The sequence below is a fragment of the Cervus elaphus genome, chromosome 4, assembly GCF_910594005.1.
Source record: "Cervus elaphus chromosome 4, mCerEla1.1, whole genome shotgun sequence".
Taxonomy (NCBI): domain Eukaryota; kingdom Metazoa; phylum Chordata; class Mammalia; order Artiodactyla; family Cervidae; genus Cervus; species Cervus elaphus.
This window is the reverse complement of record NC_057818.1, coordinates 65,065,090-65,080,152: the sequence shown is the minus strand read 5'-3', so window position 1 is coordinate 65,080,152 and position 15,063 is coordinate 65,065,090. Positions and strand designations below refer to the sequence as shown.

Below are 15,063 nucleotides of genomic sequence, written 5' to 3'. Positions count from 1 at the left end.
GTCCTTCCACCACCCCGACTCCCCACCAAACAACACCTCGGCGGCCGCAGCAGGAGCCTGGGGCGGGGTGCGGGGGCCAGGGAGAGGGTGACACACGATCCCGCCTGGGTTGTAGCCTTTCTCTGGGCGGGCAGCCAAGGAGGCCACGGAGAGGAAGAGAGAGTGTTTGCAAACAGGGTGGCTGCCAAGAAGGGGCCGGGGTGAGGGCGGGGGGAGGTGTGAAGGAGAGGGGGGCCCAGCGGTGACTGGCAGCCACGCCTGGGACTCTGCTTCCCCTGCCACACACACGCGCACACACACACACAGGTCCAGTGTCTGCACACAGCCAGGTGCATTCCACTCTCGACCCTCACACGCAGTCACACAATTCTCTGAGCACATGGGGGCTCGCAGATTCACAAAACACGCAACTCATGTCGTCCACGTGGAGTGAGACACTCAATCCTCACGTCTCTCTGTCACTCACACACACACACCATTATCTGCACACACACACGGGCTCAGATGGGTGCTCATGGACACACAAATACACGCAAGTTTCAGGTAGGACCATGAGAGATGCACACTCCAGTTCCTGCCTGAAAACAGCAAGGCACTTTCCAGCTCCGGTGTTTAATCTCTCTCCTTTTCACACATGTCTGTGCAGAGCAGGTGCAAACACACTCACCCCCAGGGACACTCAGAAACGCACACAGAGCCAGCATCTCGTGGACCACTGGAGGGACCACTGTCTGCCATTCTTCCTGCCTCTCTGTGTATGTCGTCCTCTGTCTGTCTCTCCCTTTCTCTTTGTCTCTGCCTCTCTTCCCTCCCTCCTCTGTCTCTCCTCCACAACATGTCCTTCAGGGCACACTTACACGCACACTTACACGCACGCACACACACAGACAGACACACATGCCGGCCTTCTCTGTCCCAGGCTGACAGACCAACAGCATCACGGGGACCTAAGTACCAGAAGGACTTTATTTGCAGAGAGCCACTGGAGTTAGAAAGACAAAAACGCGTTACCAAGAGGGCACAGACCCAGCTGGTGGGACAAGGGGCAGAGGGAGTGAGGCGGGGAGTGGAGGGCGCCCAGCGAGCGGAGACACGCGGGCAGGACGACAGGCGTGCGCAGGAGGGCCGTGCAAAACCGGAGGGATGGGCCGTGCACTCCATCTGTGGGCCGCCTGCACGGGCACGCTCGCTCCTGTGCGTGGGCTCCACCGGAGGGGATGCCGGCGAGACCCCGGGCCTCTGGGAGCCCACACTCCGGCAGAAGACACAGAACAACCGGGATGGGTAATGCAGGCAGCCATGTGGCTGGACGGGAAGGAGTGTCACAGAGGAAGGGCAGCGGAGAGGGGCGGGGGCGGCCTGGCTGATTTGGGGTTGGGGGCCGTGGGTGCCGCGGCTGGGAAGGTGGATGGGTGCGGACTGACACGGGGCCGCTCAGAGACCCCCGGGCGAGGCCGCAGACAGACGGTGAGGTGGGAAACAAGGACAGGAGGCAGACAGACGGCAGAGCAGCCAAGAGCCGCCCCCCAAAGCGGAGGGGGCACTCCCGCCCCGCCCTCCTCACCCCGAGTCCTCGTCCTCCCCGAGGTACACCTCCTCAGCCTCCCCCTCCCGCTGCCTCCAGGGCCGCCCCAGGAAGCCCCGGACCGAGCTCACGGGGCTCCTCCTCCGCGGCTGGGGCTCCAGCAGCCCCCACAGCAGGCTGTCGGCCGTGGGCGTCAGGCCGAGCCAGGGCCGAGGCCGGTGGTCGGGCTGGCCCGAGGCCTGCCAGACAACGAAATCCTCGTAGAAGGGGTCGGCCTCGGCCAGCGGCTGGTCCCAGGGGAAGTAGCCGGTGAGAAGGCAGAAGAGCAGGACACCCAGCGCCCAGGCGTCCAGGGCGGGCTGGATGGGCAGCCCCTCGGGAAGGGGCGGGGGCGCGCAGAGCTCGGGGGCCGTGTAGGGGATGGGGGCCCCGGCCAGGCGCAGCAGGGTCCCCCGGGGCCGCGTGTGCCCGAAGTCCGCCAGCTTGACCCGCCGGCAGTCGGGGTCGCACACCAGCACGTTCTCAGGCTTGAGGTCCCGGTACACCAGGCCGAGGGAGTGGACGTGCTCCAGGGCTGAGGCCAGCTGGGCCGCGCAGCGCTGGGCAGCCGGCTGCGGGAGGCCCACCTGCGGGAACGGGCGTCAGGGGCCAGGCCCAGGGCTTGTCCTCAGCCCCGGGGACAAGCGTCGGGGTCCCACCTCCCCAGCCCACCAACCGGGGCTGGCCCTGGAGCTTGTCCTCAGCCCCTGAGAGCAGGCCCAGGGCGACAGAGGCCTGGTTGGCCCTGATGAGCCCCGTGGGCCCGGGGTGAGCCTGTGAGCTAGGCTCCGCGTTGCCTCTGTGACAGCCGTGGACTCGGAGGGGCACGTCCATCCCACCAGACCTGCGGGCATGGTGGGGCTCCTGCAGGGTGACCCGCATCAGGCTGCCCTGAGTGAGACTCCTAAGGCCCAGGCTGGGTGGCGCGTCCGCGCCAGACACCCCCCCACCAGCTCCGGGGCCGACCCACCTTGGGGCGGATGTAGGCGATGAGGTCGCCGTGCAGCACCGGCTCAGTCAGGAAGCTGTAGGAGTCGGCCGACTCCAGGCCGACGCCGCAGGCCGCCACGATGGCCGCGTGCGAGCCCAGGGAGAGGCCCACGCAGAACTCGTAGAGGAAGCCGCGCAGCGTGGTGGAGGCCTTCGGCAGCTGCTTCAGGGCCAGCACCGTGCCTGGGGGGCGGGGGCGTGGAGGGGGGGCGTGAGCTCGGGCCCGCCCCGCTCCTCCGCCCCGCCCCTGCCCACCGCCCGGAAGGAGGCTGGCCACCCACACCCCGCCGGGGGTGCGGAAAATGCCGTGTGTGCTTAGCCGCTCAGTCCTATCTGACCCTTGGCGACCCCGTGGACTGTAGCCCGCCAGGCTCCTCTGTCCACGGGATTCTCCAGGCAAGAAGACTGGAGTGGGACTTCCCTGCTGGTCCAGTGGCGACGACTCCACTCTCCCACTGCAGAGGGCCTGCCTTAGGTCCCTGGTCAGGAACTAGATTCCATGTGCTGCAGCTCAGACCCAGTGCAGTCAAATAAAGAAATATTGAAAAAAAAAAAAAGAATACTGGAGGGGGTTGCCATTTCCTCCTCCAGGGGATCTTTTCCACCCAGGATCAAACCCATGTCTCCTGCATTACAGGTGGACTCTTTACCAGTTTAGCTACCAGGGAAGCCCAGTGATAATAATAGCATTTAATGCTTCCCAGGTGGCACTAGAGGTAAAGAATCCGCTGGCAATGCAGGAGAGGAGGGTTTGATCCCTGGGCGGGGAAGAGCCCCTGGAGGAGGAAATGGCAACCCACTCCAGTGTTCTTGCCTGGAGAACCCGCGGACAGAGGGGCCTGGAGGGCAGCAGTCCGCGGGGTCACAGAGAGGCAGTGTGTGGTGGGGGAGGGTCAGCTCCTCGCCTGAGATACCTGAGTGCAGCCCCTTCATGTGTCAGCAGTGCCCTGAATTCCTGCCAGCTGTCAGCACTCGCCACCTCCCATTTCGAGGACCGGTTCTCCCCTCTGGGGGCAGGTACACCTTTGCGCCCCAGCTCTGCCCGGCCCTGGGGGAGGGCATCGAGCCGGCCTCCAGGTGGGCGAGGCCCTCTCATGGAGCCCGTGGTTCCAGTTATCGCTCATGTCCCCGGAGTTCTGTGATGACCCAGGTCTGTATCTCTCTGCATCTCTCTCTTAAGAGCTGCCTGGCATCCCTCCTCACTGCCTCCCGCAAAATTCACATGTTAAAGTAGTCCTTATGCCCATTTTCACAGAACATGACTGTATCTGGTGACGGCGCTTTTGTTTTTGTTTTGGCTGCACGGCTTGTGGGGTCTTAGTCCCAGGGAGTGAACTGGGACCCTCGGCAGTGAAAGCGCGGAGCCCTGAGCCCTGGACCGCCAGGGAGTGCCCTGGAGATGAGGTCGTGAAAGAGATACAGTGAGGTCACTGGGGGTGTGGGGGGGTGGTCCCTAGTTCCAGTGTGACTGCTGTCCTTCCGAGAAGTGGAAGTTTGGACGCAGACATGCAGGCAGGCGTGAGGACACGGGGAGAAGCTTGGCCGTCTGCAAGCCGAGAAGGGAGGCCTCCGGAGAAGCCCGCCCTGCTGGCACCTGGGTCCCTGTCCCCCGCTTCTAGAGCTGTGACCCCCCAGTCTGCGGCCCTTTGTGATCAGCTGACGACCGCAGGGAACGGACACACCCTGTCGTGCAGGGGGCTCCCTGGAGGCAGGGCTGGTGCAGGTTTTTCTCGGGGGGCCCAGCTGTGTCCCATCCCCAGTCAGGGCTGAGCCCTGCAGCCTCCTTGGACGCTGACCAGCAGGCGTGGGCTGGGGACCGTGTCCTGCACACCGGCCCTGTGCTGGCCTCGCTGAGTGCCCGGCCGACAGGGCGTCTCTCATCACCCCCACGGTGACCGCCGAGCCGGCCCCATGTGAGGGCCACGGTCGGGGGGGGATCAGATCAGGGGCTGTGACTTCCTCCCCATTGTCCCCGGCAACCAGAGCCACTGACGTCTCCTCTGGGAATCTCGGTTCTCTCAGAGAAGGGATCATCACCCCCATGTTCAGAGGAGGAGGCTGAGGTTCAGAGAGGGCCGGGCCGTTACCACACCGCCTGGAAAGGGCAGAGGTGGGACTGGCTGGGTTTGCAGACCCCCTGCCCCTGTGCCCTGGCTCCAGGCCCTGGTACCTTCCTGACGGGGGGTGACTGCAGACCACCCGCCCTGTGCCCTGCCCCCAGGCCCCCGCTACCTTCCTGCCGGTGGGTGACCAGAGAGACGCGGCCGAAGCGGCCCTGGCCCAGGGCACGCACGTGCTCGTAGAGCTCATCCACTTCGGCCCGAACCAGGCTCTGGGCGCTCAGCGCCATCCTGGCCTCCAGCGCCCGGGCGGCCTCCTGGCCCTGCCGCAGCTCCTCTGCTGTGAGGCCCCCCAGGCCCTCCTCCTCCACCTGGCTCTCCATGTGCTCCCCATGCGCGGCCTCCATGTGCTCCGAGTGCGATGCTGCCCCGGGCATCCCTGCAAGGGCAGAGGAGAGGGCGCCTGGACTCAGCCCTGCCAGACCCGGGCCAGGGGCGGGGAGGGCCTGGGGGCCTGGGGGCCTGGACCCCTGGGCCTGAGGGAGGAGGGGCTGGGGTCACAACCCCCGGGTCCGAGGAGGAGGTGGCGGGTCACTAGCTTGGGCCCTCGTGACTCGGTCTCCCTCCTTGTCAGGGGCGTCTCTGGGGCAGCAGACCCTTTGCTGGGTGGGGTGAGGGCAAGCCTGAGGCCCCGACGTGCCCTCCCTGCCCCCAGCGCCCTGCGCCACCTGATGGCCTGAGGATGAAAGATGAACCAGATGACTCGAGACACCCCCCCCCACCCTGTTTCCAAAGCAAACAGACTTGGGCCCTGGGGGTGGACGACGAGCCTCCGTCTCCTAAGAGCAAACAGGTGCTTGGCCCCCAGGGGCTGCAGGGGGCGGGCTGCACACTCCAGGCCTGGGCACGCCGGGGCCCCAGTGGGAGCGAGCTCTTGGGACAGGGTGTCCAGCCCTAGGGTGGTCTGCGGTCCAGTGCCCACAGCCCCAGTCCCTCCTCCTCTCTCAGACCCAGAGCTCCAGGCCCCCAGCCCCTCCTCCCTCAGCCCCGGGGGTCCAGGCTCCCAGCTGACCCCTCTCCTGAGACCTGACGCAACTCACATATCTTGGGGTCCCCCCACCCCAGACTCTGTGTCCCCCACGCTCAAGCACTCTGCAGTCTCAGGGTCTGTAATGAGCCGCTGATCCCCGAAGGACCCAGTGCTCCGACCACCTGCCCGGCTTCTCTCTCAGGCACTGCCCACCTCAGGCCGTTTGACCCCTGCCTCCTCCTGACCTGGGCTCCAACCTGCAGACCTCAGCTTCTCCCAGGCTTGCCTGACCCTTCGGCTGCCCGCTGTGGTCAGTGCCCAGCACTCAGAGCCCATGCCAGCAGAGGCCTGCCCGCAGCAGGACCCGCCCCCACCTAGGGGGTCGGAGCCCCGCCCCCGGCCTCACCCCTGGACTCACTAGGGGGAGAGCGACACCGTGCGTTGTGGCCCAGAACTGGCTGCAGCCAGACCGTCCCGACCCAGGGACTCTGCCTCCTCCCCAGAGCCAAGAGCCCAGTCCCCACACCCTCCTCAGAGCCAGGGCCCAGACCCCAGACCCGGGATCCAGACCCCCAGCCCCTCCCCCTTCAGACCCAGGGGTCCAGACCCCAGCCTCTCCTCCCTCAGACCCGGGGGTCCAGGCCCCTCTAAAGGATGAAATCGTTCGTCCAGCCTGGCCCGCCGTGACCGCCCCCGGCCGCCCCTCAGTGCCCATGACGGGCCAGACGCAAGTGTTTGGTGAGGGGAGTCCGGGGGAGGTGGCACTGGGGTCTGCCGGGGAAAGGATGACGTAACAGGATTCCAGAACGATGCAGTGAGGGATGACCTCAGACGCGGGCGCAGGGGAGCAGGTGGCGCGGCAACTGGGCCAGAGGGCCTCGGGGGAGCGCCGGGCGGAGGGGCGTCCCCGGCCCGAGGCTGCAGGCTGCAAGGTGGGGGTGCAGGCAGGGACCCCCAGGGCTGAGGGAGGGGGCTTGGGGGGCTGCACACCCCTGCCCAGGTTTAGAGCCAGATGACCGATGCCAACTCACTTGCTTCTTTTTAAGTAAGCTTTTGATTTCAGAATCATTTTTATTGTTCTTAAGTCTTTATTGAATTTGTCACCATGTTGCTTCTGTTTTACGTGTTGGTTTTTTGGCTCTGAGGCATGCAGGATCTTTGCTCCCCAACCAGGGATCGAACCTGCACCTCCTGTGTTGGGAGGTGGACCTCTGGACCTCCAGGGAAGTCCCATATCCCAGAATCATTTCTGGATGCACAAGACAGCTGCTTTGAGCTCCCACGTCCCCTCCCCCAGCTCCCCACCAGGTGAGTCCTCACCGACCACACGTCCATTTGTCCAAAGGAAGATAGGAATTATCAGTCAAATGGTAGACTGGTCCCAGGTCCACAGCAGCCTTTATCTGTCCCGGGATCCAGTCCCAGACAGCCCGTTGTACGTGGGGAGCTCACATGGTTGAATCTAGGAAGCATTCAGATCAGGCTTCCAAAAGCAGCCGTGACTGTGCTGGGTGCAGGGGACGCTGCCTCGGGTCCAGTGCCACCCGCTGCCTGCGGGTCTGTGTACTGGGCTGTGGGGGGTGCATGGGGCCAGCCAGGGGCCTGGCAGAGGTCCCTGCAGACCAGTCGTGGCCCTCGCTGTGGACGGGACTGCGTGCTCTCGGGGAGCTGGCCCAGGAGACTCTCGAGACAGGAGGAGAACCCGAAAGGATGCACAGGTGAGAAGGACCAGGTGCATCCCAGACGGCCCGAGAGGGGAGATGTGAAGTGGGGGCACAGGTCACTGCACCGCCGACTCCAGGCGAGCGGGAGCGGCCCCCGGGGGCTCTGCTTCCTGGAGGCCTGGAATTGGAAAGGAGACACTCTCGGAGGAGAATGCTGGGTGCGCAAAAGTCTGTAGGCAGGAGAAAGAGTGTGTATGTGTGTACGCATGTGTGTGCATTACGGGCTCATGTGCCCACATGTGTGCATGTGTTTGTGTGTGCATGCACACGTGTGTGCATCTGTGAACATCTGTGCATGTGTGCCTGTGTGTGCATATATGTCGATTTAGGTCCAGAAAGGATGAGTGATTCCTGTAATGTCACTCAGAGCCCAGGAAAGTGGAAGAGATGGCAGGTGAGGGTTCCACGGTATTGAATCTGGAAAGCCGTAGTCAGCGGGCACCCGCTAAGGTCTTAGACGAGAGGAGTGACCCTCAGAGGTCCACAGGCACTGAACATGTCCCCACGGGGCACAAACGCATGTGCGGGAGACATGGCACCTCCTCTCAGGAAGACGCAACAGAACAGAAGGGAGAGGGAGGGTCCTTGAGAGAGGAGGGGCCGGGGGCCTGGACCCCTGGGTCTGAAGGGTGAGGGGCTGATGGCCTGGACTCCTGGTCTAAGGGGGGAAGGGATGGGGGCCTGGACCCCCGGGTCTGAGGAAGGTGGGACTGGAGGTCTGGACCCCTGGGTCTGAGGGAGGCGGGGCTGGGGGGTCTGGACCCCCAGGTCTGAGGGCTCCAGACCCCTGGGTCGTCAGCTGGGAGGGGAGTCGTGCGTCTGAGCGCAGCCTTCGGTGGGGAGAGGCGCAGGGCGCTCTCAGTTCTCCCGGACGCAGCTGTCTTCCTGCAGGTGGCCGTGGGCTCTGGGGGCGGGGCCTCTGGCCCGGCCTCCGGCCACCTGTCCCGGTCACCTGGTCAGGGCTCTCCCCCGTCTGTGCCCGTCCTCCCCCCGCTGTCACCGTCCTCCTCCTCTGACCACTCCTCCAGGCTTGCTGCCCCTTCTTCCTCCTCCTCCTCCCCACGCTCGCTGGACACGCTCCCCAAGCCCCCGGCTCTCTCTGTGTTCCCCTTTAGCCCCCAGTCATCTCCTAGGAAGTCCAGGACGACCAGTGGGGGGCTCCTGGTCTCAGGATCCAGATCCAGGAGCCCCTGGAACAGGGCCAGAGCGGGGGGCGCAAACTGGTCCCAGGGGGGTGGCGGCTGAGGCGGCTGGGGCCTGGTGGTCATCCAGCCTGCAAAGACCTCGAAGTCGGGGTCAGGGGCCAGGGCCACGTCCCAGGGGAAGCAGGCGGTGGCGGCGCAGAAGAGAAGCACTCCCAGCCCCCAGGAGTCCAGGGCAGGCCGCAGGGGCAGGGTGTCGGGGGGCAGCAGGACGCAGAGCTCAGGGGGCGCGGAGGGCAGGGGCCCTGGGGGTGCCGGGGTGGGGCTGCCCTCGGGCCGGGTTAGACCCAGGTCCCCCAGGGCCACACGGCTACACACAGGGTCGAAGACCAGCACATTGTCGGGCTTCACGTCTGCGTGCACCAGCCCCCGGCCGTGGAGGAAGTCCAGGGCTCCAGCGAGCTGGGCCACCACCCGCTTCACCAGTAGCTCTGGGAGGCCCTGGGGTCAAAGGCAGAGGGCAAAGGTCACCCTCGGTTCCTCCTCTCTGCTGCTTCCTGGGGTTCAGGAGCCCGAATCCCAGGACCGCTGGCTACCAGGAGAGTCCCTGAAACATCTCCCAACACATTCTCCAGGTCATCCCCAACCACCAGCTCTCCCTGTAGACCCGCCCTCAAATGTTTTCCTCAGCGGGACCCCGCATCTCACCAGAAGCTCTCTAACTTCCATTGAACTTTGTCCTGACACTCCTTACATTTCTTATCTTCACTCAACAGACCACGGAGATCTCCAGTGAAACCCTGAGTCTCACACTTAACTAATGAACTTAACTAATCTTAGTCCTGTACTAATTGAAGTCCCATCTCCAACTCAGACCCAGTTCGAAAGTCCCAGTGTTTACTTCATTAATTGATTGATAGATCTGTCCATTCAGCTAGCCAGGCAGTGAGACAGCAATCCATCCATCCTAACCCCAACCTGTCATCTATCGAACAGTCTATACAGCAGGGTTCCACTCAGTATCCATTCCATCAGCTAGTCAGCAGCTCAATAATTTGTCCAGTTATTTAGTATCTGATATCCATCCATACATTCCTCCATCCTTCAATTCATCCATCCATACACCCACTCATTCACCCATCTATCCATCCACCTTTCCTTTCTTTCATCCATCCCTCTGCCCATTTGTCAATCCATCCTTCAACCCACACATCCATCCATCTACCACCCAACCAACCATCCACCCATCCACCCATCCACTCATCCACCCACCCATCCATCCATCCACTCACCTATCCACCCATCCATACATCCATCCAACATCCACTCATCCACCCATCCATTCATCCACCCATCCCTCCATCCACCCATCCACCCATTTGTCAATCTATCCTTCAACCCCCCCATCCATCCATCCACCACCCAACCAACCATCCACCCATCCACTCATCCACCCACCCATACATCCATCCACTCATCCACCCATCCATCCATCCACCCATCCATCATCCACTCATCCACCCATCCATCCATCCACCCATCCATCCATCCACTCATCCACCAATCCATCCATTCATCCACCCATCCATCCATCCACCCATCTACCCACCATCCATCCACCCATCCATCATCCACTCATCCACCCATCCATCCATCACCCATCTACCCACCACCCATCCACCCATCCATCCATCCACTCATCCACCCATCCATCCATCCACCCATCCATCCATCCATTCATCCACCCATCCATCCATCCACCCATCTACCCACCATCCATCCACCCATCCATCATCCACTCATCCACCCATCCATCCATCACCCATCTACCCACCACCCATCCACCCATCCATCCATCCACTCATCCACCAATCCATCCATTCATCCACCCATCCATCCATCCACCCATCTACCCACCATCCATCCACCCATCCATCATCCACTCATCCACCCATCCATTCATCCACCCATCCATCCATCCACTCATCCACCCATCCACCCGTCCACCCATCCATCCATCCACTCATCCACCAATCCATCCATTCATCCACCCACCCACCCATTCATCCATCCACCCACCCATCCCTCCATCCACCCATCCACCCATTTGTCAATCCATCCTTCAACCCCCCATCCATCCATCCACCACCCAACCAACCATCCACCCATCCACTCATCCACCCACCCACTCATCCACCCACCATCCATCCACCCATCCATCATCCACTCAGCCACCCATCCATTCATCCACCCATCCATCATCCACTCATCCACCCATCCATCCATCCATCATTCCATCCACCCATCCACCCACCCATCCATCCACCCATACATGCATTCACCCATCCATCCATCCATCTACCCATCCATCCATCCATCCATCTACCCATCCACCCACCCATCCACCCACCCACCCAGCCACCCATCCATCTGTCCCTCCACCCTTCCTTCCATCCATCCCACTCTTTTCCTCCTTATTTCCCTTGCTTCCTTCTTTCCTCCTCTTTATCCCCAAACTTATCTCAAATCCCAAGTTTATTCCTAAAGATGAAAGTGAAAGTGTAAGTTGGTTAGTCACGTCCGACTCTGTGACCCCATGGACTGTAGCCCACCAGGCTCCTTTGTCCATGGGATTCTCCAGGTTAACAATACTGGAGTGGGTTGCCATTTCCTTCTCCAGGGGATCTTCCCCAACCAGGGATCAAACCCAGGTCTCCTGCATTGCAGGCAGATGTTTACTATCTGAGCCACCTGGGAAGCTATCCCTAAAGATGACCACACCTTAACGTCACATTTAAGTACCCCTAGAAGGTCATGGATTCAGTCCTGACCTGTTCTTTCTAGAGAGAACTCCATTACAGTCCTTCTCTAACTCCCTCTATACACAGACACACCGTCAGCCATCTCTGCAGCCCCACACCTGGGCTTCTCCACACTCACTCTCATCAATTCTAAGCTCAGCTCATCCATCTCCACCCTCACCCCTTCCCAGTCCCACTGCCATTAACATCCCATCTCTGCCTCTGTCCCCACCCTCTCACCAGACCTGATCTGTCCTCTACCCCAATCCCAGCCTCTCATCCAGGCGTTTGTGTTCGGATGGTTGGATGGATCAGAGTTGGGGTTAGTCATGGAACTGCGCTGAGAAAGAGAAAGAGGTGGCCTGGAGGAGGGTATGGCGACCCACTTCGGTGTTGAGGTTGCAGAGGGTCGTTGCGACTGAGCAGCTAACGCCCTTAGGGGCTTGAGGCGGAGCTCCCTCTGGGGGTCAGGGTGGGGGACAGGCCTGGGGGAGGGCCGACGTCAGACCAGGAGGAGACCCCGCCTGCCCGCCTCACCCGTTCCTGCAGCATCCCGCTGAGGTCCCCACAGGGCGCATACTCCTGGGCGAAGACGAAGTGTCGCGGGGTCTCCAGCGGTCCCGCCAGCGTCTGGAGCAGGCCTGGATGTGATGACACACAGCGGCCCACACAGAACTCTCTCAGGAAGGTGGTTCTGAAGACCGAGGCCCGCGGGAGGAGCTTCAGAGCCACGGGCCGACCTGCCAGGGGGCGGGGGCAGAGGGCAAGTCAGGGCGCCCTGAGCCTCAAACCCGGGGGTTTGACCTCTGCATGCCTCTCCTTTCTCCATCTGTTAAGGGGGAGGTTGGAGGACCCCTTCCCTGGGGATGCTCTCTGCTCTGTCTCAGATTGCTGTGTGACCCTGCACCACTGCCCGACCCTCTCTGGACCTCCGTCTCCTCTTGCGTGAACTGGGGGACGTGGCCACTGGACTAGCGATCCTGGTGACCTCAGGCAAGCCTCTCCCCATCTCTGGGTGAGAGCTCCAGTTCCTTGGGCGATCATGGAGCTCTTGACGTTCTGAGAGCCCCATCGGGAGGGGTCCTGGTCAGCTCCCGGAAGGGATGCTTCCCATCGCGGTGGCTACCGTGGACCCTAAGAGGGGGCTGTCCTGGGGTCTGCCCTTTGATGGCCACACTCACCCCCTTGGCGAGGCCGGGCAAGCAGCACATGGCCGTAGGAGCCGGAGCCGAGCCTTCGGATGAGGCGGTACCGGGCTCGCAGACTCCGCACGGGGGTCACCCTGGCTGCCGTCAGGTCCACAAGCCTCTGCAGGGCCGTGGCTGTGTCCTCCTGCAGGAGAGGGATGGGGCGGGGGGTGGGGGGTCAGTCAGGGCGGCGGGCCGAGCCGGGGGGCCTGGGGGCCCGGGGTCACTGTCCCCAGCGAGGAGGGTGAGTCACAGTGACTCACCCTGCCTCGGGCCACCTGTTTTCAGGCCTTGGCTGGGTCACGGGTGATTGTCTCGGTGGCCCTGCCCACGGCCGTCTGGGGCTCCCCCCAGAAGCCCCCAGCCTCACTTGGGGCCGCCTCCTCCCCAGCCAGCGCCCCCCGCCCCGCCCGCCTCTCTCTCCATCCGCCTCTCTTCCTGTGTCTCCTGCCCCTCTATCTGGGGACGTGTCTCCCGGGGCCCCAGTCTCGCTGCGTCTCCTCGGGCTCCCTGGGTCTCTGTGAGTCCCTCTGTGTCTGGCCCCCCGGCCCTCCCCGCTTCCTCCTCTCTCCGTTATCTCCTGCCTCTCACCTCCGGGTCCCCATCTTCCTGCTTCACGGGGTCCCTGAGCTCCATCTCAGGGTCGGGCCAGCACCCCTGGTCTGGGCTCCCCGAAAAACCACCTGCCCACCGAGCCCCTCTGCAGCCCTGAGCGGAGCCCAGGCCAGGGGGCTGGTCTGCGGGGCCCACTTCCGTGTCCCCCCGCGTCTGGGCCGGGAGACTGCCCTGAGTGGCCGCCCCGTCTCCCCGCACCTCCCTGGCCCTGTCCAGCCCGAGTCCGAGCGCCCAAGGTCTCGGGGTCTCCCTGCCCGTCTGTTGGTCCCCGGGCCCCCGCTCTTGTCCCCACTGCAGCCGCCTGTCCGTCTGTCTCGGGAGGCCCTGTGTGTCCCCTGCTCTGGCCGGCCTCCCGTCCGTCTCCCTGCCGTCTTTGTTTCTGCTTTTGTCCCTCCCTTTCTCCGGCTGGGACAGCTCAGAGACATCCCGTCCCCCCACACCTCCCCGCCCCGCGGCCCCCCTCCCTCCCCCGTCCAAACTTAGACCAGCCTGGACTCTGGGCTCTGCTCCCAGGACAGAGGGGACAAAACATAGCCTGAACCCCAAGGGCCGGAGGGCAGCGGGCAGCAGGGAGATGGGTGCTGTGTGCCCTGTACCTGGGAGGGGGCCCTGGACCCTGTGCATCCAGCCTAACCTGCGGCCTCCAGGGGCCGGGAGCCCACTCCCAGAGCCCCTTCATGGAAGAGCCAACACGGCCGCCCTGAGCACCGGACGCAGGCCCCCGGCCCCTCCTCGCTCAGGCCCAGGAGCTCTCAGCTGCTGATGGAGACCCTGGTTGGGGGCAGGCTTCTCTCCTGGACGCAGCAAGGCTCTGCGCCCCACTCCCAGCTCGGGTCTTTACACTGCGTCCTCCCGGGCACCCCCAGAACGGCGGGGCCTTAGCCCCAGTTTACAGAGCAGGAAACTGAGGTTCTGAGCAGCGAGCGGGTCAGATGGGAGGAGGTGTGGGGCGGCCGGGCCAGCCCTGTGTGACTCAGCCTGGTTGCTTTCCACTACTACTACAACCTGCTATTAATAAAAGACGCGGCTTCTGGAAGGGTCCCCGGAAGCCGGCTCGCGTGTTGGCCCTGGGAGCCTGCGCAGGGCTGAGGCGGGGCGCGGACGGAGCTGCCTTTGCTCTTTGACTTTCCGGGGCTTGTGGAAAGTTGTGAGCATGGATCAGAGCAAGAAAAGGCTGCACCCGGGGTCCACTGACCAGATTTCACGCATGTTCCTTTTTTTTTTTTTTGCCCTACTGGCTCTCTCTCTTTTCTGTTGGGGCGATGGCGGGTTTTAAAGTAAATTGCAGCCCATGGAAATCTTCTGGGGTAAAATGAGGCGCCGTCTGGTGTTTGATTTCAAATACTCCTGCTTGGAAAATCACGACTCCAGTGAGGGCAGGGGATCGGGACACAGCTGCCCACGTGATGCTGAGAACAAGGACGTGTCTTTACTTTTAGTTTTGGTTCTGCTGGAAATTTTCCCTCATAAAAAGCTAAAAGCGATTCAGTAGGCTTCAGACATCACGACAAACTGTGCCTCAGGTTTCTGTCTCCCATCAAAGGAAGGAAAATTTCCAGCTCAATGGCAAAACTTTTTTTCAGTCGCAAAGGGTAATTCTTTACGATGAGCTGACACCCAGTCTGCATTCCACATCCCCCCCCACCCCGCCCCCATTTCCCCATACTTGCCTCCTATGGCTGCTTCAGTGGGGTCGGTACTCGGTGTCTAAACAGCTTTGGGGAAGCTTTGCAACCTCTGCCTTTCCTAGTATTTGAATTTCCCTTATGGCATCACCGGCTCAACGGACATGAATCTGCACAAACTCTGGGAGACGGTGAAGGACTGGGAAGCGGGGCGAGCTGCAGTCCACGGGGTCGCAAAGAGTCAGACACAACTGAGCGACTGAACAGCAGCAAAACAGCATATTACCAATTCAAAAACTAAAATTAAATAATGCGGTGGAGGCTT

General features: G+C 62.4%; 2 protein-coding genes across 4 annotated transcripts; both read right to left on the bottom strand.

Moving 5' to 3' along the window:
* Positions 1-948: 948 nt before the first annotated feature.
* Positions 949-5,971, bottom strand: SBK2 (SH3 domain binding kinase family member 2). 3 transcript variants are annotated; one of them, XM_043900177.1, is made up of 4 exons: positions 5,890-5,971; positions 4,787-5,053; positions 2,535-2,737; positions 949-2,151 (listed from the first exon to the last, which is right to left on the bottom strand). In XM_043900177.1, exons 2-4 carry the CDS (start codon positions 5,049-5,051, stop codon positions 1,561-1,563), a joined length of 1,059 nt encoding a protein of 352 aa, XP_043756112.1. In that variant the 5' UTR covers positions 5,052-5,053; positions 5,890-5,971; the 3' UTR covers positions 949-1,560. The 3 variants fall into 3 exon arrangements, with proteins under 3 accessions (XP_043756112.1, XP_043756113.1, XP_043756111.1); XM_043900178.1 differs by having other exon boundaries at positions 5,858-5,965; XM_043900176.1 differs by lacking the exon at positions 5,890-5,971 and adding an exon at positions 5,143-5,321 and having other exon boundaries at positions 4,787-5,098.
* A 760-nt stretch (positions 5,972-6,731) lies between these two features.
* On the bottom strand, positions 6,732-13,554 carry SBK3 (SH3 domain binding kinase family member 3). Its single transcript, XM_043900175.1, has 4 exons — positions 13,090-13,554; positions 12,493-12,643; positions 11,849-12,051; positions 6,732-9,011 (listed from the first exon to the last, which is right to left on the bottom strand). Exons 1-4 carry the CDS (start codon positions 13,132-13,134, stop codon positions 8,325-8,327), a joined length of 1,086 nt encoding a protein of 361 aa, XP_043756110.1. The 5' UTR covers positions 13,135-13,554; the 3' UTR covers positions 6,732-8,324.
* Positions 13,555-15,063: the final 1,509 nt, after the last annotated feature.

Bases quoted from the DNA above. Each gene is read 5' to 3' on its own strand.
- SBK3 (XM_043900175.1), bottom strand. From the start codon at position 13,134: ATGGAGCTCAGGGACCCCGTGAAGCAGGAAGATGGGGACCCGGAG. The intron at 12,644-13,089 runs GTGAGAGGCAGG...CCTCTCCTGCAG, and splicing joins AGGAAGATGGGGACCCGGAG to GAGGACACAGCCACGGCCCT. The intron at 9,012-11,848 runs GTGAGGCGGGCA...CTTTGACCCCAG, and splicing joins GCGGGATGCTGCAGGAACGG to GGCCTCCCAGAGCTACTGGT.
- SBK2 (XM_043900177.1), bottom strand. From the start codon at position 5,051: ATGCCCGGGGCAGCATCGCACTCGGAGCACATGGAGGCCGCGCATGGG. The intron at 2,738-4,786 runs GTAGCGGGGGCC...CCCGCCCCCCAG, and splicing joins GGTCACCCACCGGCAGGAAG to GCACGGTGCTGGCCCTGAAG. The intron at 2,152-2,534 runs GTGGGTCGGCCC...CCGTTCCCGCAG, and splicing joins TCGCCTACATCCGCCCCAAG to GTGGGCCTCCCGCAGCCGGC.